Genomic DNA, 15,552 nt, shown 5'->3' with positions numbered 1-15,552 from the left:
CAGGCTGGGCCCAGCCCTATTACACATCCCACCCCCTAGGCCAGCAGCCCAGGCCTCCCCATGTCCCCAGCTGCCACCTGCCCACAAAGCAGCCTGTGTGACCTGTTCGAAGCAGAAATCTGATTACATCCCTTGATGCTTAAAACCCTTTAATAGCTTAGAGCCTGCTAATGGCTTCCTGGAGCTTAGGACTAAGGACCACACCCTGGCCATGGCCTGTGGATAAGGGCTGGCTCCTGGCCCCTGTCCAGGGACTGAAGTATCGTCTTGCTAATAAGTTCACAGAGCTGGATAAGGCCTGGCCTGGGAGGAAAGGTTTGTGGAGGGGAGGCTGCTGCTTGGGGATGAAGAGCCCTAGGGGAGCAGTTGGGAGCCAGGTCCCCCTAGGCTCAGGGCTCAAGGAGGCTCCTGGGCAGGACCTCAGGCAGTACAGAAACTGGCTTCTTAGCGTCCAGAACTGGCTCTGCAGGGATAGGCGGGGCATGTGCCTGGCCCGGGGCCCGGCTGCCCCACCTCCCACACCAGCCAATCCAGGCCCAGGGCCAGGGCGCTCCTGAGCTGGCAATCCCTCCGGGCACCTGGACGGCAGGAAGGAGGCTCAGACAATGACGTACAAATGGAGGCTGTATTGGGGGAGGGGAGGGGGGTGGGGGGAAGGGGAGGGCGTTGGGGGGTGATCAGTCTTCCTTCAGGCTCCCGAACACAGCCGCTGGCACACTCTGCTGCTCCAGCCGGACCTCTGCGGGCGTAGGCAGGGAGGAGGTCACTCTCCTGGAGAAGCCACCCCCTGCCCTGCCTGTGCCCCCACTGGGCTGGCCCCTCACCGTTGGGCTCCAGGTCCATCTCGTCCTCGTCCTCATCCTCACCCAGCTGGATCTCCTCAGGGTTGACTTGCTGTGCCAGCTCTGCCAGCTCCTCCCGGGAGGTGTCGCTCCTGGGGTGCGGGCCGCACTGCCTTAGTGGTGCCCAGCTCCCCACCACCCCACGCCCCCCAAGAAAAGCAGGCTCGGGCCTGCAGGGACCTGTCCCCCTCCTAGTCCTGGCCCTCACCTCACAAACAGGATCTTATTCTGGGCCCGTGGGGGCTGGTCCCGCTCAGCCTCGGCTGCCAGCTGCTCAGCCCGCTGCTCCAGCAGCTTCATGTCATCCATGCCACTCTGGCCAGGGGCAAGGTCAGACACTAGGGGTGAGGGAGGGTGGTAGTCAGACACTGCCATCACCCTGGTTCCTGAGCAACCAGCCTTCAAGGAGTTCCCAGTCTGAGAGGGGTAGCCAACTTTGGCCCCAAAGCCCCCAAACCCAGGAGACCCAGGTTGGGCAGAAGACGGACATGGGGTCAGTATGGCCCAAGACCAGTGACCGTGGTGCCCAGCATGAGCGCAGCCAAGGTGAGGGGCAGCCCACAGGTGCTCACCAGTGCCCGTGGCGCTGCCTGACACCTTGAGCATCTGTGAGGCCATGAAGTTGACCTGTGTATTGTAGGTGGCCTGCACGCTCCGGCGGATCCGCAGCATCTCCTTGATGGTGTCCTCGTTGCCGTGCCGGACCTCAAAGTCCTTCCACGTCTGCCAGAAGGCCCCGGTTGTCTATGGAGGGGCGGGGTGGAGGTGCATGTGCATGAGCCGTTGCACGGGATGCAGCCCCCCACTGCCCGTTGCTCCCCCCACCTGGATCCAGCCCTACCCGGGGGTCACAGATCTGGGAGCAGAAGCTGTAGATGGCCCGGGCGCGATCAATCTCCCCGAGCTTACACTCCATGTCAGCAAACCGCAGGCACATCTCACGGGCGTGCTCATCCGACAGCACCTGGGTACCAGGGGGGGCGGGGAGGGCAGGGCGTGAGGCAGGAGGGTGAGCTCAGAGGGTTCCCTGGGCTTCCAGAAGGCCTCCTCCCTCCTGCCCACCAGGACCCCTTCTATGCTCTTGGGATGGCCAGCCCTGGGCCTGGCCCCCCTGCGGCATGCACCTCGATGGCCTTCTGGTAGATGCTGCGGGTGTGGGTGACTCCGTAGATCTCGGCTGCCCGCTTGATGTAAATGTTGAACATGTCATACTGCTGGGCGGGCTCCACGGCCCTGGTGGCTCGCTCGTACACAGCCATGGCGTGCCGGGCCAGGCCCCACTCCTCCTCCAGCTGCGCGTACAGCAGGTACAGGGCTGGCATGGGCCAGACAGGAAGAGAGGGGACACGTCAGAGGCCATGATCCGGCCACAGTGCCCTCCCCAGGCCCCGCGATGCACCCGCCCATCCTGCTCACTCTTGGCATATTTGGGAGGGCAGCCATCCAGCGCCTGTTCAAAGAGGTCCCGTGCCCGCTCCAGCTTGCGGCCCCCGTAGCGCGCGATGAACTTGGTCAGGTAGGTGCTCCAGATGTCGGACACATTGGGCCATTTGAACAGTGAGATGCCACGTTCATATGCCTGCGCAGATGGGGGAAGTCGTGTGAGTCTGCAGGGGGAGGCCACCTGGCACCCAGGATGCCCTCAGGCAGTGTCTGCCTGGAGACTGCCCAGGCCTCCCTTGGCCCCGTCGTGGCACAGTTACGAGGTCTGTATGCTGCCCAGTCTCCCTCAACAGACCACAAGGAGCCCAAGGACAGAGTGCAATAGGACTAAGCGCAGGGTCTGGCACCTAGTAGGTGACATTATAGCTGAAGGTGGGGGTGGCTCCTCAGCTCTGCAGATGCAGGCTCCCAGCACCCTGGGAGAAGGTTCACACTCCCAAGCAGAGGGACAGGGGCGGCACGTGTGTATGTGTACGACCTCCCTGTCCGTGCATGTGTGCACGGTCTCTGCACACACATAAACACAGCAGTTCCCCTTACCACAGAGACACACAAGACACCACACAGACCTACATCCCACCACCTGAGCAGCGGGACAGGGATGGACCCTACACACTGGCACCAACACCCTTCTCCCCATTCATGTGATGAGGTCACAACCCCCAGTACCTCAAAATGTAGGTGTCTTTGGAGATGAGGTCATTAAACTAAAATGAGGTCATTAGGATGGTCCTAATCCATTATGACTGGTACCCTTATAAGAAGAGGAAATTTGGGGCTGGCCGCTGAGCTCAGTTGGTTAGAGTGCCACCTGGTAGCACCAAGGTCAAGGGTTTGGACCAGCAGGCCCTAGACCAGCCAGCCACCAAAAAAAAAAAAGGAGAGGAAATTTGGACACTGACATGTACAAAGAGAAGACCACGTGAAGACAGGAAGAAGACGGCCATCTGCAAGCTGAGGAGAAAGGCCTCAGAAGAGATGGACCCTGCCAAAACCTTGACCTCATGACTTCCAGCCTCCAGGAAGACAATAACTCTCTGTTGTTTAAGCCCTCCGGTCTGTGGTACTTGGTCACAGCAGCCCAAGCAAACTCGTACAGTTCCTGGGGCCCCTGGGGAGGGGACACCACCATCTGGGACCTCCAGATCTGCCCCTACACGCCTCACCTTGAAGCTCTCCTCGAAGTACTTGTGCTCCTCCAGGAACATGGCGTAGTTGATGACGATCTGGGGCGTGGCAATGCGCAGATCCAGGATGCGGTCATACACGGCCTTGGTGGACTGTGGGAACAAGGACAGGTCAGAGCACGTTCTGGGGTGAAGTCCAGGGCCGGGCCCCATCCCACCACGGGCAGCTCACCTGAAAGGTGCCCAGGCTTTCCTCCAGGTCGGCGAGCATCGACCACACCTTCAGTGACTTATACACACGGTTCTGCACTGGCTCTGAGCCGTCGAAGTACTCGGCCCGGCGGGCAGGCAGTGCTGTTGCCTTCTACGGGGGGGACAGCAGTTAGGAGAGGTGCTCAGAGGTTGTCCCAGTCTCTGGCTGCACACCCCACAGCCCCCGCCCTCCAACCTGGGCCTGTGTTTACCCGAAGCAGCCGCAAGGCCTCATCGTAGTTTTCGTGACGGAGCTCCAGCTCCCCGCACTGACACCACACACTGGCCAGGTCGTCCACCTGCTTGAAGTTCACCTTGGTGGCCTTCTCCAGGATGACGCGGGCCTGTAGAGGGTGGAGAGGCCAAGCTGAGACCCTGCCTGCTTGCTTCAGCCCCACCCCTGTGAGAGCATACACACAAACACAATGGTGTTCACCCACACACGCATGCACACGCACACATATGCAGCACAGTGCTCACATCGTCCAGCTGCCCGTTGTCCTCATAAAACTTGGCAAACGCCACCCACAGTGTGTGGGGCTTGCCTGTAGCTTTGAAGGGGTCCACTGTCTGCACAGCCTCCGTGTACGTGTTAATGATCTAGGGCAAGAGGGTGGAGGTCAGGGTCCTGCAGAGGAGGTTGGGGCAGAGCACCGGACTCAGGGGGCGTGGCCAGGGTGGGGCGTGGCCAGAGGGGAAGGGCTTAGCTCAGCAAAGGGGTGGTCAGAGCAGGGCGGGGCTCTAAGAAGCCTGGACCAAGGCGGGCTTCACACACCTCCCGGGGGCGGCCCTGGTGCAGGGCTACACGCTTGTGCCACTCATGCACATGGTGGGGGTTCTGGCGCAGCAAGACACTGTTGAGGAGCAGGGGTCGCCGGCTGATGAGCTGCTCAAAGCGGGCCAGGCGCAGCTCCAGGTCCACATCATCTGGAACCCACAGACATGTTTATGGTGTGGGGAGGGGACGCACAGACTGGAGTGAGGACCTGGGCTTGTGGCCACCTCCGTTCCCCAGCCCCCAGCCAGTGCTCTGGGCATTAGAGACTCAGCTCAGCTGTGCACCTGAGCCCCACCCCCTGCCCCAGCTACTCTGGAAACCCCTCTAACACTCATGGTTGGCCCCAGCCCTCCCGCCCTGCCAGACTCTGGCCCAGCCCTGAGAAGTGTCCCCGATCCTGGCTACTCCAGGGTCCCCAAACCCCTGTCCACCCAGCCTCCCTCCTTCCTGGCCCCTGGCTGAGTCTCTAGGAGCTGAGCCCATCTGAGACCCTCACCCCAACCCCCGCAGTCCAGCCCTCTTTCCCCACCAGCCAGTGCTCCCGGGCAGCTCACCCTCCTCCTCCCGCCCCAGCTCCGAGGCGGTCTCCATCTTAGCTGCAATCATGCTCTCCTCGAACTGGGCGTAGCTGTCAAACACCTGTGTGAAGTCCCGCACGGTCATCACGGTCCGTATGGCCTCCTCATACACGTCCCGAGCCTACAGGGACAGGAGTGGGGGGTGAGAATAAATTGCTCCACGTGCATCCCCAAGTGTAAGAGGGAGACCCTGCCGGCTCCCAGAGCCCCCGTGTCCACACACCTTCTCAAAGTGGCCGCTGCGGATGTAGTAGTCAGCCAGCGAGCACCAGAGCTTGCCCAGCTGGTCAGTGAAGCGGGTGAGGCCCCCGCGGATGATGGCGTCCACGTTGAGGGACTGCACCTTGTCTGGGTTCTGGGAGATGAGGTCGCACAGCTCATGCCACAGCTGCAGGGCACAGGTCATGGGGGAGGAGCATCAGCCTCAGCCCCTGGTGTGGCGAGCCCACCTGCCAGCCCAGCCCCCATCTCCCCACAGGCCCACCTGGTAGTTGGACTTGCCAGCCTTGGACACGAAGCGCTCGTCGTTGACCACAGTGGCCAGACGCTGTGCTGCCTCATCCAGCCGGTCACTTGACTTGAGGTACTCAATGTACTCCTCTGCACTCTCAGGACTCAGCTGGGGACCAATGGACCCGGCCAGCAGTCAGTGGGACAGCAGAAGGGCCACACCACTGTGCCCCGTCCTGACTCAGTGGCTCTGGGCCTCCTGCCACCCAACCCCACCGTCCTGGGCAAGTGCCAGCCCTGACAACCACCCACACCCGTCCAGCCTTGGCCCCACTGGTCCAGCGTCAGTCCTGACTCGTCCAGCCTTGGCCATTTTGGGTCAGCCTTGACCACTGTGGTCCAGCCTCAGTCCTAACTGGTCCAGCTTTAACTGTTTTGTTCAGTCGTTTTTTATTTTTTACTGGCAGCCGGCTGTTACGGGGATCCAATCCTTTCACCTTTGTGTTACAAGGTGGTGCTCTAACCAACTGAGCTAACCAGCCAGCCCCCATTTCGTTCAGTCTTGCCCCCTATGGTCCAGCCTTGGCCCCACTGGTCCAGCCTCAGGCCTGACTGGTTCAGTCGTGGCCCATCTGGGTCAGCCTTGACCACTGTGGTCCAGCCTGGGCCCCCTGGTCTAATCCCAGTCCTGATGGGTCTGGCTTACACTCCAGTGGTCCAGGCACGAGCCAGGCCTTGCTTTCATCACAGAGCCCCTACCCAAGCGGCAATGTGCTAAGAGTTTCACATTGCAAAACAGACATTGTTAGTTTCAGCAAACTGTGTCCCACCCCCACCCAGCTTCCACGTCTACTCTGAGCCCTGCCTCTTGTCCATTCCCATAGCTCTCTTCCACTCCTTGCCCTGACCATGGCTGTGGTTTTACTCTGGTTTATGCGGCTGGCTCATGTACATCTGTCTACATAGTTAGACTGAAAGCTCCATGCCGGCAGGGACTGTCTTATTCATACTGTCCCCAGCAGCCATCTCTGCGCCTGATGTGGAGCAAGTGCTAGCAAACTCTTTGGAAAATAAAGAAATAAGTTGCAAACAAAACCTGTGTGTTTCCAGGAAACCTCTCCCTGCATCCTGTCTGTCAGGTGAGTCCCACATGGGCATAGGGTCCCAGCTGGCCCACCCGATGCGTTTACCTTGAGGAAGCGCCGATAGCCTCGCACAGCTGTCTCAGGTAGCGGGTGCAAGCGCAGGAAGCGTAGGTATAGGGGCCAAATACGAGAGTGCTGCGTGATGGGCAGTGCCCGGAGGGCACGGTCGAAGGTGCGACGGGTGTGTGTGACACGCCCCTGGTCCATCAGGAATTGGCAATAATCTAGCCACAGTCGGGGCATCTGGAAGTGTGGGTAGAGGCAGCTGGGTCTGAGCCGTGGGTTCCAAGGCCTGGCCAGATACTGGATGTCCTATGGCCAAGCCACGCCTGGAACCTCTGCGTAAATGCAGCAGGACCCAGAACCCTATAGGATTGAGTCCAGCCCAATCTCTCACGCACAGAAGCAACAGGACTCCAAGTCTGTCTCTACCATACTGAACTGAACCCGCCTGCCCCGCCCAGCCCATCACTGAGCCCCACCTTCCCCCTCACCCCCTCACCCAGCCCCCCACCTTGTGCATAAACACAAAGGCCCTCTCATGGCAGTTGATGACATCTTCATAGGCAGGGTCGGACACACAACGGTGCTTCACCTGTGCCCGGCGTGCCTTCAGGTAGCGGTACCAGAGTTTGTAGCTGGGGAACAGGAAGGTACAGATACTGATGGATCAGCTTTATGGACCCCCAGAACCCTTTGCCCTTCCCCTGAGGGAACTTTGAGGAGAAGGGGCTTGGGGAGGACAGATAAGTCTCAGCAATGGGGGATAGACTGGGACATCAGGGAAGGTGTGTTGACCCATCAGGGGATGTACACTCTGTGACAGGCCACATAGCAATCATGTGGGACCTGCTCGCCAGTTCCCTTATGACTGGACAAGGTGGGATGTGGGCTGGTGGGCAGGGCAGCTGGAGCTGTTCCCACCTGCAAGGCAGTAGCTTGAGGGCCCGCTCATACAGCTGATTGAGCCTGGGCTTTGGGGCACCCTGTTTGAACTCGATGTAACGGAGCCAGCATTTGACAGAGAACTGGTTCCGCATGATTTCTTCCTCATAGGGGAGGTCCTCTTCCTCCTGCCGGGGCCAGGGAATGGGAAGAAGAGAGATCTACCCTCAGGGCCTGAGTGCAACACCACTCCACTACTGGGGCTCAGGCCCAGACTCCAGACTTTTACCCAAATCCAAGATCCCACTGCCCATGGTCAGACTCAGGTCACTAGATGCCCAGACACCAGCACCCTAGTCCAAACCTTTACCCCTCAGAATTCGACTGCCTGCAGTCTGACCCAGATCATCATCATCTTTCTCAGCCATTAGGACTCCAGGCCAGATATGAAACCATCACCTGGACATTAGACTTTGGCCCTCCAAATCCCATCACCTACTCTCCAACCCAGATCATCAGATTCCTTACACACCTGGCCCTTGTCCAGATGCCAGGCCTCTACCCTGGACATCATCAGGCCTTCCCTCCTCACAACATGCCTCTTCCCAGACACCAGACCATTGGCCTCTCAGGCTCCCACTAGCCAGAGTCTAGCTTACCTCTGCCCTAGAACTTGGAAGCTAGGCATTTTTCTTTCTTTCTTTTTTTTTTGGCGGCTGGCCAGTTCAGGGATCCAATCCCTCCACCTTGTTGGCCTTTATCTCAAGAAAGATATGGACCGTACAGTAAGACTTTAATCCTGGACACCAAGAATTTGATTAACGTGACAGGCCTCTACAGCAGACACTGAGTCTTCCGCTCTTTAGGATCCTATTGCCCATCGCCTGACAAAAGTCCACATCACCAGCACTACTTTACACTTCAGGGTTCTCCTAGCCCAGACACCAAGGCTTTACCCCTGAAACCATGGCCCTGGCCTGATCACCATTCTTTTACTTCAGACATCGGATGTTTATCTGTAAAGGTTAAATTATGCGACCTCCCTCCTCTCCCATTCCCCGCGCACCCCCATTTCCCCATTTCTGGCCCGAGACGCCAGGCCCTTAACTTCTTCACTCAGACCACCAGGGCTCCAGTTCCGACACCAGATCTTTACCGCTGGCCAGGCCGGTGCGGACAATACTGTCCAGCCTCTGGCCCGTCAGGGTCCCCTAGACCTCGGGACGGTACAGTTTGGGCCTAAATTCCCCCAGGAAACCAGATCAGGATCCCCAGCGGCATCCAGATCCCGATGCCCCCACGCGGGCCACCCCCGGTCCCTCCGCGGACTCACGAAGACAAGGTCCGGCCGCTCGGGCCGCGACAGTCGCGCCATCACCACCATTTTCCTGGCTCTCCAGGCAAAGGAGAATGTCGCGCGCTTATGACGTATCCCACTGAAGGTCCGCCCCTCCCGAGCCAGACCCGTTTCCTATTGGCTGAACTCTTCCGGACAGCGCGGCCCGCGTTGTTGACTTTCGTTTAGGCAACGCCAGAGACCGGAAGTACGGAGAGGCTCCAGAAGATTACGTCATCGTGAAGCTTATTGGCCAATCAGCTTCAGCCGTGCTGCCCAAGAATTTCCAATGAGCTGCTGTCTTGCTGGAGAGTGTGGTTTGGGCGGAAGTAGCTTTGCAGACCCAGAGATACGAGATGGGCGTGAAGCTGGAAGTGTTTCGGGTCAGTGAGCACAGGGGTGGGTTGGGAGGCTGGCCGGGGGATCTTCTTGGATCTGAGGATGAGGCTGTGGAAAGGGAGGAATTCGAAGAGAGGGCGCCCCAGGGAGAAAGCTCTTGAAATTTAAGAGGGATCTTTACGGCTGGAAACCCAGAGGAAGGGGCGCTGGGTTGGTGGGGGCTCGGAGTGTGGCTTCTGAGTTTGGGGACTCCGAGTGGGCTGGTGTGAGGTAAGGTCTCAGAGAGGGGTGAGTTGAGGAGGGGGCTGTAAGAAGGAAGGCTTCAGATCCTGGGGGAGATCTCGGGCTCATGGGGGGCGGGTGTGGGACTCTGATAGGGAGACTCCTAGACTTAGGGGAGTAGATCTAAAGAATGAGGCCTCCTGGGTTTGGGAGTGCTCCCAGGATCTGACTGGGGTGGGGTGGGGTGGGTAATGGGGTCATGAAGAGGTGCCTATGGTTGCAATAGGAGCTAATGTGCTGCTGGGGCTGGTGTGTGTGTGTGCGTGTGCGTGTGTGTGTGTGTGTGTGTGTGCATTTGTGTGTCTTTCTGTCTTTGAGAGGGAGACTCCCAGACTCGGAGGGGACTTTTAGGAATAAGGCTTCCTGGGTCATGGGGGCTGAGCTTTAAGATATGGAGCTTCTGTACCCTTGGTTGGAGTTCTGAGGTTCTTGGGAAGGTTCTGAGGCGCACTTGGGCTCTGCAGGAGGAGGGGTCCTCCAGACCCTGAGCAACTTCCGCACTTTGCTGGGTGGTAATCTCTGCCCCTGTTCATCTGCCCCTGTCTTTCCAGATGACACTGTACCTCACTTTCCCTGTGGCTATGTTCTGGATTTCCAATCAGGCTGAATGGTTTGAGGACTATGTCATACGGCGCAAGGTGGGCATAAGGAGAGTGTTCACAGGTTCATTCCAGGGGATGGGGGAGGTTATAGGGCATTAACCTGCTGGGGACCAATGTCTGCCTCCCATGAGCCCACCTGCCCTGGGTTTGAGGCTCTGGAAGTTCCTGGCTTGTGCCCCCAGCTGTGACTTTGTTCCTGTAGAGGGAGCTGTGGCCACCTGAAAAGGAAGGCCAGGTAAGTGACCTACTCTTCTTCCCACCAGAAGGATGGAGGAGTCAGGGGCCCCGTGTTCATGATGAATTCAAAGGAAAATTTTACCCTCAGCCGTGGGTAGGGAACTGACAGCAGAGGATCATATGGTTTCCTTATTGCCTTCTCCCTGAAGGATGAAACAGATCCCACTTGGACCCCGGCTGTAATTGGCACAGGGCTTCCAGTGTAGACACTGAACTCTGAAGCCTGGAGGAAGGGGGGGAGGGTGGGAAAAGGGGTCCAGGCCCTGAGGTATGTGTCCTCTCCTTTCCTGTCCCACCCCCCTTCCCACCCCTTCCCTACGCCCAGCGCCAAGAGCTAGAAGAATTCAAAGAGCGGATACGGAAGCAGCGGGAGGAGAAACTCCTTCGCGCTGCCCAGCAGAGCTCCTGAGGCCTCTGAGTGTTTGAATACCAGCCCCTCCACCCATGAAATAACACATACTCGGTTCCTTGTTGCTCGTGGAAGTGTTTTATTGTCTGCTTTCAGGGGCCGAGTGGGGCCCAGGATGGCTTAGGCCCTCAGGGGGCTTGTGTCTGGGGCTGGGGGCTGCTGTTCCGACGGAAGTTGAGAGTGCCTGGGTCCTGAGGGGTGAGCAGGGGTTGGGGGCTGAGGGTCCCAGCTCGTTTCTGCACTCCATCCTGTGGATGAAGAGTGGTCAGCCAGAGGGAGGGACCAAGGGCAGTATAGGCCAGAGGTGACACAAACATTGGAGAGAGAGGGCACAGGTGGGAAGCTGTGTCCTGTCTCCCGGTGTGCAACTGCCCTCTTGGTCCCCAAGCATTCGTCTATGTTTATCTTCATTACCTGCCATTTTGAATGACAGTGGGTGGGAGGTGGCGAGTCTTGGAGCTCTCACTGGGGTCTTGATCAGAACCCAAGCTGTGTGTGAGTCCGTTGGACATAAACACACATGAGCACATGGACATGAGCATGTGGGTGTGTGCCTCCTGTGCTTGAGCTCATGAGCCCTTCTCCCTGGGGCGTCTTCCCAGCAAGGGGGCCTGTTCCCACCCTTTGGCCCTCCTGAAGCCCCCAGACTTGGAGGCAGGAGCTGTGAGTCACAGCCATGGCTCTGACACTAGCACAGCCCCTGAATGACCTTGGGCCCCTCTCAGCCTTGTCTGGGCCTTGTCCATCCTTCTTAAATCAGGGCAGATGATGGACAGAGGTGGAAGTAGGGCCCCATCCCTCCTGGCTGGGGGTGGGAGGCAGGGTTAGAGACGGCAGCCTGGCAAGTTTCTCTCAACACTGGCAGGACATCACTTACCTTGGCGCCCACAGGCTGGAAGCCAGGCAGGGTGCTGATTGTCGCACGCTGATCATCCATGCGGCGGCTCTGGGTACTGGCCAGCATGTCCATGAGACTGTCCATCTCAGGTTCGGGGCTGCCCTCTGCATGGAGCAGAGGCACATGGGATAAACACAGACTCTGCAGGACACAGACTGCTGGGCCCCCAACTTCCCCCTTCCACCCCCACTCATGTTCTCCAGGGTACACAGTCGTCTCCCCCATCCCATGCCCCCAGACTACAAGCTCTCCCCGCAGATGGCCACTCATCTGGCCCTCCTACTGTGTTCTCATCCCCCGGACAACACCCCCGTGCCCACGCTCACGCATCTCGGCGGTCTGGCCTGGCCCGGCCTGCAGCGAGCAGCGCTGCCCCTCCATCCGGTCACCCTGCACGTGGCTCAGCAGGTTGAAGAAGCCCTCCTGGTCTGGGGAGCCCGCCTGGGGGCAGACACACTCGGTCCAGCCAGCCCCAGCCTGGGGACCCCTCCCCTCTGGGCTAGCTGGCGCCCACCCTGACCCTGGGGCCTGCCTTCCCCTCTCCCTCTGCTCTCACCATGGTCCCCGCCGATCTGATCTGCAGAGCTGCTCTGAATGGGACGTGAGTCTTCTTCCAATCCTGGCCCCCGCCCCAGGGGGCCCCGGCCAGCAGTGACACTTCACGTGGTGTCGCCTCAGGGGAGGGGCTGCTGGTGCCAGCCTCCCACTGTCCTAGATTGGGGTCTGACTGGAGGGTAGCCTGGGGGCTGGGACATGAACTTGGGAAACAGAGCCCAGAAACTGTCCCTAAGTACCAGCATCCCCCATCTCATGGGGGTCATCATCACCAAGAGCCTTGCCCTCTGTCCTGGGCTGGGGCTGGACACTCGGACCCTCATGCCCACCAACAGTTCCCTGAGATGACAATTAGGTCAGGGGTCCCAGGAGACTGACTCGCTAATTAGGTGCCCTACAAATTAACTAGTTTTGTCAATCACAGGCTCAGACCTTGAGGAGCTGGAGGTGGGTAGGGACGGGGCCCTCTTACCTTGTCAGAGGAGGCTGAGCCCCCCTCCTCTGCCTTCTCTTCCTGGTCCATCGCTGTCCCTGGACTCTGTCCACTTTTCTGCTGGCCTCTGCCCCAGCCCTGTGCCAGAGAGGGCTTTTTAAATGACCAGGACGTGGGGGGAGTGGATCCCCTCCCCAGTCCCAAATCCCCAGCTCATGCCCCATCTGCTCCCACCCAAGCTTAAGCCCCATAAAGATGATCCAGATAATTGTTTGCCCAGAACGATGCTGGGTTACATGGGGGTAGGGGACAGGGTGACCTGGGTTTGGGCGTTGCTGTGCCAGCCGTACTTAGTGGGCCCCAAGGACTCTCATGTGGGGTGTCACAGAAGGTCAGGGAAGTGTCCCCAAAGTTGGAGAAGACAGGTCAACAGGGTAGAGCAGTGTCCAGCCAGCTTGGGCAGGGCCTGCAGTCCACCGGCGGGAACCAGTTGCAGGATGTCTCCACCTAGCCACCCTGTTCCCCCACCAGTACCTGTGGCCTCATCCTGCTGGAAGGGCCATGGCCATCTGCACGGGGCAGGGAAGAGGAAGCTGGAGCTGAGGACCCCTTCCCTCCTTCACTCCATCTAACCCGCCCTCGCTCCCTGCACCCTCCTCAGGCCCCACCAGCCAGCCTAGCCCCAGCTCTGTCTCCTTGCCAGCAATACCAAGGGGTCTCCTGGCCACTTTCCCCTCTACTCACTGTCCTGGGGTCTGGTTGCTCACCCCAGGCCCTGAGATAAGAAAGTCTGGCATCTCCTGCCCCCCCGCCACCCAAATGTCAAGTTTAGCTGTCTCCTCTGACCCATCACTCCAGCCCGGTGTGGGATCAGGAGGTGAGACTCCTGGACAGGGAGGCGGGGGAGAGAGGAAGTCCCTTTCCCCTCCCCTGAGCAGCTGGGGCTCTTCCTAAGTGCCCTAGAAGGGAACGCCACTGGGAGGTCCCCATTCCCTTCCCAAGATGCCTTTCTGGAAACCAGTTAGTTTTTTCTCAGAAGAAAGGGGCCGCACTCCCACCCCGTCCCAGCTCACATTCACACCCTCTCCCCAAGTCCTCGATGCCAACATCCTTTTCTGCTCCTCAGCGGATGTATCTGTTTCCTGGGGCCCCTGGAACAAAGTGCCACAAACTAGATGGCTTCAAGCAACAAAAATTTGTCTCAAAGTTCTGGAGGCCAGAAGTCTGAAATCAAGGCGTTGGCAGAGCCACGTTCCCTCTGAAACCTGTAGACTTCTAGATCCTTCCTTGCCTCTGCCTAGTTTCTGGTGGCAGTCTTTGGTGTTCCCTGGCTTGTCACTGCAGCTCTTCAGTCTCTGCCTCTGTGGTCACGTGGCATTCTCCCTGTGTCTTCATATGGCCGTCTTATAAGGACACCAGCTGTATTGGCTTAGGGGCCTTACTCCAGTATGACCTCATCCTAACTGATAGTGTCTACAATGACGCATTCTGAAGCACTGGGTTAGTACTTCGTATCTTTTGGGGGGGGAGTGGGGGTGGGGAACACAATTCAACTCCCAACATCGGAAGACTCTGGTCCCCCCACTGAGTATAGTGGCAGGGGCGGCAGTCCTGTAGACTCTCAGCCCCCGGGGTCAGGCTGAGAAGGTGGGGGCGATTCCAGCTTCCCCCCTTTACTGCGTTCCCCCCGCCCCCAATCTGGAGGGGTCTCCTCCTTCCCCTGCTCAAAACTCTCCCTAATCCCCCATTGTTCTCAGGATAAAACCCAAACGCCTTGGGATAATGGAAATGTTCTAAAATGGATTGCGGTGACGGATGCACGAATCTGAATACACTGAGAGCCACTGACTTGTTCATTAGGCGGGTGAATTGTATGGTTTTATTTTCTCAATAAAGCTATGAACAATGAAGGAAGGGGGAAAGGGAAAGGAGAATAAAAGAAGAAGGCACAGACTCCTCCCTAGGGTCCTGGCTTGCCTGTGACTGTCCCATTTTTAGTCCTGTGTCTGGAGAAACCCCTCAATCCTGGGCAGACTGGGATGGGTTAGCCTGACTTTGTCCTACAGAAGTCTGGCCCCTGCGAGCTCACCTCCTGTCCCCATCCCCCAGCCTCCAGCTTCACGGCCTTCTTACCGCTTCTCCTGCCCATTCCCCTATCATCTCTACCTGGACAGCCGTGTGGCTGCTTCTTGATGTCATTCAGAGATCAATCTAAAGGCCACTCCCTCAGAGAGGTCCTCAGGTACCACCCGCAATAAAGTACCAACCACCCCCCCACAGGGCACTAGCTATCATGTCCCCATTTATGTCCTTCAGGGCAGAATTGATTCCTTTCTAGCTCCCCAAGTCAACTTTAAGTGCTTTGTGGGCAGGCCTTCTGGTTTTATTCACTCCTGTACGTCCCATGTAAGTGGCAGAGGGCCTGGCACCTGGCGGACTCGTAACAGACGTGGCCGATTGAAGTTCAGATGAGCAGGACTTCGTATTCGCACACGTACATCACACACCTTATATCCACAACCTCATTTGTAGGGTGCTGCTGGGACTGTGCTCTCTATGTGACAAGCCCTTTGCTGATGCACAGCAGGTGCAAAGCCCTGGAATTCCGAGTTGAGCATGAGTGTGAATGAGTGTGGAAGCGTCTGAGCGAGCATGACACTTGTCCCTGTACCTATCAGCAGGTGAGTGTGATCATTGACCCATGAGAGTAATTGGGTATGCACCCTGGTGAGCGTAAGGCTGGGACAAGCATTCCTCCGGAAACAGTCTCCCCGGGCTCGGATCCCAGTAGGCTCACTCATCATATGACCTTGAAGTCGGTGTCCCGCCGAACCTCAGTTTCCCGTCTGCACCGCACTCCCTGTCAGGGTGTCGGGAAGGACAGAGTGGGAATAACTGCAGTGCAGGTGCCTGGGACACCGTAGGTCTCCTCGTCTATCGAATGTTGCCCACGCCTGCGGC

The 15,552-nt window shown here is 58.4% G+C and overlaps 3 protein-coding genes across 5 annotated transcripts; 1 reads left to right on the top strand and 2 right to left on the bottom strand.

The window, feature by feature from the left end:
- Positions 1-131: 131 nt before the first annotated feature.
- Positions 132-8,916, bottom strand: XAB2 (XPA binding protein 2). 2 transcript variants are annotated; one of them, XM_008580599.1, is made up of 19 exons: positions 8,834-8,916; positions 7,540-7,688; positions 7,130-7,253; positions 6,661-6,858; positions 5,505-5,639; positions 5,244-5,408; positions 4,997-5,141; positions 4,440-4,591; positions 4,145-4,264; positions 3,877-4,008; positions 3,645-3,776; positions 3,452-3,565; positions 2,259-2,421; positions 1,967-2,157; positions 1,684-1,806; positions 1,415-1,586; positions 1,051-1,180; positions 825-934; positions 133-739 (listed from the first exon to the last, which is right to left on the bottom strand). In XM_008580599.1, exons 1-19 carry the CDS (start codon positions 8,882-8,884, stop codon positions 678-680), a joined length of 2,568 nt encoding a protein of 855 aa, XP_008578821.1. In that variant the 5' UTR covers positions 8,885-8,916; the 3' UTR covers positions 133-677. The 2 variants fall into 2 exon arrangements, with proteins under 2 accessions (XP_008578822.1, XP_008578821.1); XM_008580600.1 differs by lacking the exons at positions 7,130-7,253; positions 8,834-8,916 and having other exon boundaries at positions 132-739; positions 7,540-7,601.
- A 224-nt stretch (positions 8,917-9,140) lies between these two features.
- Positions 9,141-10,770, top strand: PET100 (PET100 homolog (S. cerevisiae)). 2 transcript variants are annotated; one of them, XM_008580595.1, is made up of 4 exons: positions 9,141-9,219; positions 10,009-10,095; positions 10,262-10,294; positions 10,622-10,770. In XM_008580595.1, the coding sequence occupies exons 1-4, from the start codon at positions 9,193-9,195 to the stop codon at positions 10,703-10,705; spliced, it is 231 nt and encodes a 76-aa protein (XP_008578817.1). In that variant the 5' UTR covers positions 9,141-9,192; the 3' UTR covers positions 10,706-10,770. The 2 variants fall into 2 exon arrangements, with proteins under 2 accessions (XP_008578817.1, XP_008578819.1); XM_008580597.1 differs by lacking the exon at positions 9,141-9,219 and adding an exon at positions 9,264-9,463.
- Positions 10,761-13,676, bottom strand: PCP2 (Purkinje cell protein 2). Its single transcript, XM_008580598.1, has 5 exons — positions 13,665-13,676; positions 12,631-12,729; positions 11,930-12,044; positions 11,583-11,707; positions 10,761-10,953 (listed from the first exon to the last, which is right to left on the bottom strand). The coding sequence occupies exons 2-5, from the start codon at positions 12,679-12,681 to the stop codon at positions 10,834-10,836; spliced, it is 411 nt and encodes a 136-aa protein (XP_008578820.1). The 5' UTR covers positions 12,682-12,729; positions 13,665-13,676; the 3' UTR covers positions 10,761-10,833.
- Between the last annotated feature and the right edge of the window lie 1,876 nt (positions 13,677-15,552).

Source organism: Galeopterus variegatus, unplaced genomic scaffold, assembly GCF_000696425.1.
Source record: "Galeopterus variegatus unplaced genomic scaffold, G_variegatus-3.0.2 Scaffold2133, whole genome shotgun sequence".
Taxonomy (NCBI): domain Eukaryota; kingdom Metazoa; phylum Chordata; class Mammalia; order Dermoptera; family Cynocephalidae; genus Galeopterus; species Galeopterus variegatus.
Note: the sequence above shows the minus strand (reverse complement) of the source record. Positions and strands in the feature narration are given on the sequence as shown.

Bases quoted from the DNA above. Each gene is read 5' to 3' on its own strand.
- XAB2 (XM_008580599.1), bottom strand. From the start codon at position 8,884: ATGGTGGTGATGGCGCGACTGTCGCGGCCCGAGCGGCCGGACCTTGTC. The intron at 7,254-7,539 runs GTGGGAACAGCT...CCTGTTCCCCAG, and splicing joins CTCAAGCTACTGCCTTGCAG to CTACAAACTCTGGTACCGCT. The intron at 935-1,050 runs GTGAGGGCCAGG...CCCGCACCCCAG, and splicing joins AATAAGATCCTGTTTGTGAG to GAGCGACACCTCCCGGGAGG.
- PET100 (XM_008580595.1), top strand. From the start codon at position 9,193: ATGGGCGTGAAGCTGGAAGTGTTTCGG. The intron at 9,220-10,008 runs GTCAGTGAGCAC...CTGTCTTTCCAG, and splicing joins TGAAGCTGGAAGTGTTTCGG to ATGACACTGTACCTCACTTT. The intron at 10,295-10,621 runs GTAAGTGACCTA...CCCTACGCCCAG, and splicing joins CACCTGAAAAGGAAGGCCAG to CGCCAAGAGCTAGAAGAATT.
- PCP2 (XM_008580598.1), bottom strand. From the start codon at position 12,681: ATGGACCAGGAAGAGAAGGCAGAGGAGGGGGGCTCAGCCTCCTCTGAC. The intron at 12,045-12,630 runs GTAAGAGGGCCC...GTCTGCCCCCAG, and splicing joins GCTCAGCCTCCTCTGACAAG to GCGGGCTCCCCAGACCAGGA. The intron at 10,954-11,582 runs GTAAGTGATGTC...CTTCATCCACAG, and splicing joins TCCAGCCTGTGGGCGCCAAG to GATGGAGTGCAGAAACGAGC.